General features: G+C 39.1%; 1 protein-coding gene across 1 annotated transcript; it reads right to left on the reverse strand.

Moving 5' to 3' along the window:
* Window positions 1–608: 608 nt before the first annotated feature.
* On the reverse strand, window positions 609–3,763 carry LOC144702576 (uncharacterized). Its single transcript, XM_078574616.1, has 5 exons — window positions 3,579–3,763; window positions 3,351–3,429; window positions 3,220–3,276; window positions 1,863–1,970; window positions 609–956 (listed from the first exon to the last, which is right to left on the reverse strand). Exons 1-5 carry the CDS (start codon window positions 3,599–3,601, stop codon window positions 681–683), a joined length of 543 nt encoding a protein of 180 aa, XP_078430742.1. The 5' UTR covers window positions 3,602–3,763; the 3' UTR covers window positions 609–680.
* Between the last annotated feature and the right edge of the window lie 282 nt (window positions 3,764–4,045).

Below are 4,045 nucleotides of genomic sequence, written 5' to 3' on the forward strand. Positions count from 1 at the left end.
TCAGAAGATCCACTCCAATTCTTCTAACTTGATGGATTCTTAAAGATAACTTGAAGGCTCTCATTGATCATGCTTAGTAAAATGTAGATCACTTTTTTCCTTATCTTTTTTTTTATTCTTTGATTTTCTGCCAAGGAATCCTGATCATCTGAGAACCATATGATGACAATGATGCTGCTGGCAGGGAGCTGCCCATTGACAATGACGCTGGTGATAGGGCACGGATGTATCAATATACAGAACTAAAAAAATCTATCTAAACACTTATTTGTGGGTATCAAAGATACTTTGGAAGAAAAACTTTTCTTTTATTTTTTTTACTCTTCTTAGACTTTCTGCACAACAATTACTCCACCCCTCTCCTTATGGAATCGAGGAGTCTCTGAAGGATCTAGATTCTTTTTTCTCATTATTTCTGTTTTTTTTTCTGAAGGATCCTTCTCTCTTGTCTCATTTTTAATTAAAAAAGGATCTTAACTCCATTTTTTCTCATTTTCATGAAGAAAAAAGAATAACCTCTCGTTTTCTCTTGTCATCACACAAGCTCTCCCGTTCTCCTTTTCTCCTATTTTTAATTAAAAAAAGGATCTAAACGCTCTTTTTCTCAATTTTAATTGATAAAAAAGATCAAAACTCTCTTTTTCTCATTTTACATTAAAAAAATAGGAGCTCAGATGGGGTCAAGTCTGTAGGTGTAGTCTCAGATATTCACGCAGCATTTCACTCAGGTCATCACACAAGCGCTGGCCCAGGTTTCCATGCTGGTGTTCATTCCATAGGATTAAACTGAGGCGTTCCCTCCATCTTCCGTCCCCACTGAAAGGCGCATCTCTCTGAGCCACGCGCACGCAAATAGGGCAAACGTTCCTCTGCATTAGCCAAGAAGCAATGCAGTTTGCATGGAACAAGTGGTTACATTGCAGCGCCACCACCTCTTCTCCCGCTTCATACTCTTCCTTCAACCCCACCAAAAACGCCCAAGAACAAGTCAGATTGTGCAAGTTGAAAACTATAAGAAGAAAAAAAAACTATCTTTCTATTACCAGGCAGATTGTGCACGAAGAAAACGATAAGAAGAATACAAAAACTACCTTTCAGTTACCAATCAGGTTGTGCGAGAAGAAAAATATAAGAAGAATAAAAATTATATTTTTATTACCAGGCAGATTGTGCAAGAAGAAAACTATAAGAAGAAAAAAAGACTATCTCTCTTTTACCAGGCAGATTGTGCAAGAAGAACTATAAGATGAAAAAAAAACTATCTTTTCTATTACCAGGCGGGTTGTGCGAGAAGAAAACTATAATAAGAAGAAAAAAACGTATTTGTCTATTACCGGGGAGATTGTGCAAGAAGAAAACTATAAGAAGAATACAAAAAACTATCTTTTATTACTAGGCATGTTGTGCGAGAAGAAAAATATAAGAAGAATACAAAAAACAACCTTTCTATTACCAGGCAGGTTGTGCAAGAAGAAAACTATACGAAGAAAAAAAAACTATATTTTGATTACCAGGCAGATTGTCCAAGAAGAAAACTATAAGAAGAAAAAAACTGTCTTTCTATTACCAGGCAGGTTGTGAGAGTAGAAAAATATAAGAAGAAAAAAAAACTATCTTTCTATTACCAGGGAGATTTTGCAAGAAGAAAACTATAGGAAGAAGAAAAAAAACTAATTTTCTATTACCAGGCAGATTGTGCAAGAAGAAAACTATTAGAAGAAGAACAAAAACTGTCTTTCTATTACCAGGTAGATTGTGGAAGAAGAAAACTATTAGAAAAAGAACAAAACCTATCTTTGTATTACCAGGTAGATTGTGCAAGAAGAAAACTATAAGAAGAAAGAAAACTATCTTTCTATTACCAGGCAGACTGCGCAAGAGTCCGTATCTTCTCCCGGGATGTAGCTTCTGGTCTTCAGAAGCCTTAGCATGTCTTCCGTTCTCCGCACTTCACTCCAGATTCTTCCCAGCTGAAAACCCTAAATTGGTCAACTCAAAATTCAACAGTAAACTAAGGGTCGGTACGACCGTACGCGTTCAAATCTTGTTTGTTGGGTGTTTTTAAGGATACTGAAGAAGTTACACCGATGGTTAATAGTGTCTGCAAACATCGACTACATCTTTTTCAGCTTAGTTGAAATGTAGTTTAAAATATCTATCACCTAAGTTGTCATTGATGTCGTCTGCAAATCGTTAACCAACGTCCATATCAACGTTAATTTCAGCACTCTCGGACGGAGAGATGAAGGTAGATACGAAGGAACCGAGAGAGGACACTCCGAGGAAGATAAATAGATCGCGATGAAGATAGATGTAAAGAGAACTAGAGATAGATAGATACATAAATAGATGGACAAATAGATAAATAGATTTGTAAATAGGTAAAGGTAGATAAATGGATAAATAAATAGATAAACACAGAGATGGAGGGGGCACAGAGGGAGAAGGAGTGGAGTAAAAAGAGAGAGAAAAGAGAGGGAGTGGAGGCAAAGAGACATGGAAAATAGAAAGAAAATTCCACTGAAAGAGAAAATCAGAAGATATGCACTCCTATAGGTGAGATATCAATGGGAAGAGAGGAGAAAAAAGACGGAAGCGGGAGAATAAAAAGAATGAGAGAGATAAATAGAGGGAGAGGAGACGAAGAGAGATGTGGAGGAAGAAATATCGACGGATAAAAGAGGAGAAAACATAAAGATACGCACACATATAAATACATGTATCTATATAGATAGATAGAGAGAGAGAGAGAGTGAGAGAGAAACATAAAGAAAGAGAAAAGAGAGAAGAGAGGCAGACCGAGAGAGGGAAGAGAGAGCGAAGGAAAGAGGAGTGGAAGAGAGAGAGAAAGAGGAATACAGAGATAGAGAGTGAAACATAGAGAGAAGAGAGAGGAGAGAGAAAGATAGAAAGAAGAGATAGAGAGAAAAGAGAGAGAGGAGAGAAGAGACAGAAGCGGGAGAACAAATAGAATGAGAGAGATAAATAGATGAAGAGGAGAAAAAGAGAGATTTAAGAAAGATCGAACGATAAAAGAGGAGAAAATATATCTACACACACAAATACATTGTATATATATAGATAGATAGAGCGAGAGAGAGAGAGAGACATAAAAATAGGGAAAGAGAGAGAGAGAGAAGAGAGAAACACCGAGTGAGAGGAAGAGAGAGTGGACGAGAGAGAGAGAAAGAGGAAGATAAAAGCAATAAGCCTACTGACATCGTGCGGGGTCTGTTGACTGGGTGGAGCCGCCGTCAGCCCGCGTATGAGGAACTCCTGCAGAAAACACCATCACGACGAGCTTACCTGCAGGAAAACCGACCAAGAAGATGGATAGAAAGAACGCTCACATTGATAATATCAAGAATTCTCTCTTCCCCCGTCACGGTTGTCAAAATGGTGAGGGTGCAGCCGTTCTCCCGAATAACGCTGAAAAAGACGAGCGCCAGACCTGAATAACGAGAAGAGAAGCGAAAAATTGTGCCGAACAGAGAAGCGAAAGAGCGATAGATTTGCACTCTCTCTGAAAAAGAGCGAAAGAGCGATGACGCTGAAAAAATCGATAGATTTGCACTAACTGTGCGATGTGTCGGCTCGGCATGTCGCCGGGGCAAGAGAGAGAAGTAGGGTTGCTTGCTGGCGTCTTCTTCTTGGAGAAGAGAGAAAAAGGGAGGCCTGGGGAGGAAGAGACTTCTAGTTCAAAAGAACTTTCAAGAAACTCTTCTCAACTCAAAGAGAGAAAATAGAATACATCAAGAGATGTTGGGGGGGTGAAGAAAACAAGGGAGATTGGGGGCCTTTTATAGGCACAACCCAAGGCCTAACACCCCCTAAAAATTAGGGACGATAGGCACAATCCTATTTTCAAGGATGTGCTAGGTCATCGTACTTTCTAGGATGGACCAAGTCATCCTACTTTCTAGGATGTACCAAGTCAAAATCCCCATAATCCTGAAATTCAGGGCTGGGGGTTTGACATTTCCACCAAGGAAGGACATGTGGCGAAGGCTGAGTGGAGCTTTATGGTTCAAACCTCGACAGATTT

This window comes from Wolffia australiana, chromosome 4 (genome assembly GCF_029677425.1).
Source record: "Wolffia australiana isolate 7733 chromosome 4, ASM2967742v1".
In the NCBI taxonomy this organism is placed as follows: domain Eukaryota; kingdom Viridiplantae; phylum Streptophyta; class Magnoliopsida; order Alismatales; family Araceae; genus Wolffia; species Wolffia australiana.

Bases quoted from the DNA above. Each gene is read 5' to 3' on its own strand.
- LOC144702576 (XM_078574616.1), bottom strand. From the start codon at position 3,601: ATGCCGAGCCGACACATCGCACA. The intron at 3,277-3,350 runs GTGAGCGTTCTT...TGTTTTCTGCAG, and splicing joins GAATTCTTGATATTATCAAT to GAGTTCCTCATACGCGGGCT. The intron at 1,971-3,219 runs GTCAGTAGGCTT...TAGGGTTTTCAG, and splicing joins GTCAACAGACCCCGCACGAT to CTGGGAAGAATCTGGAGTGA.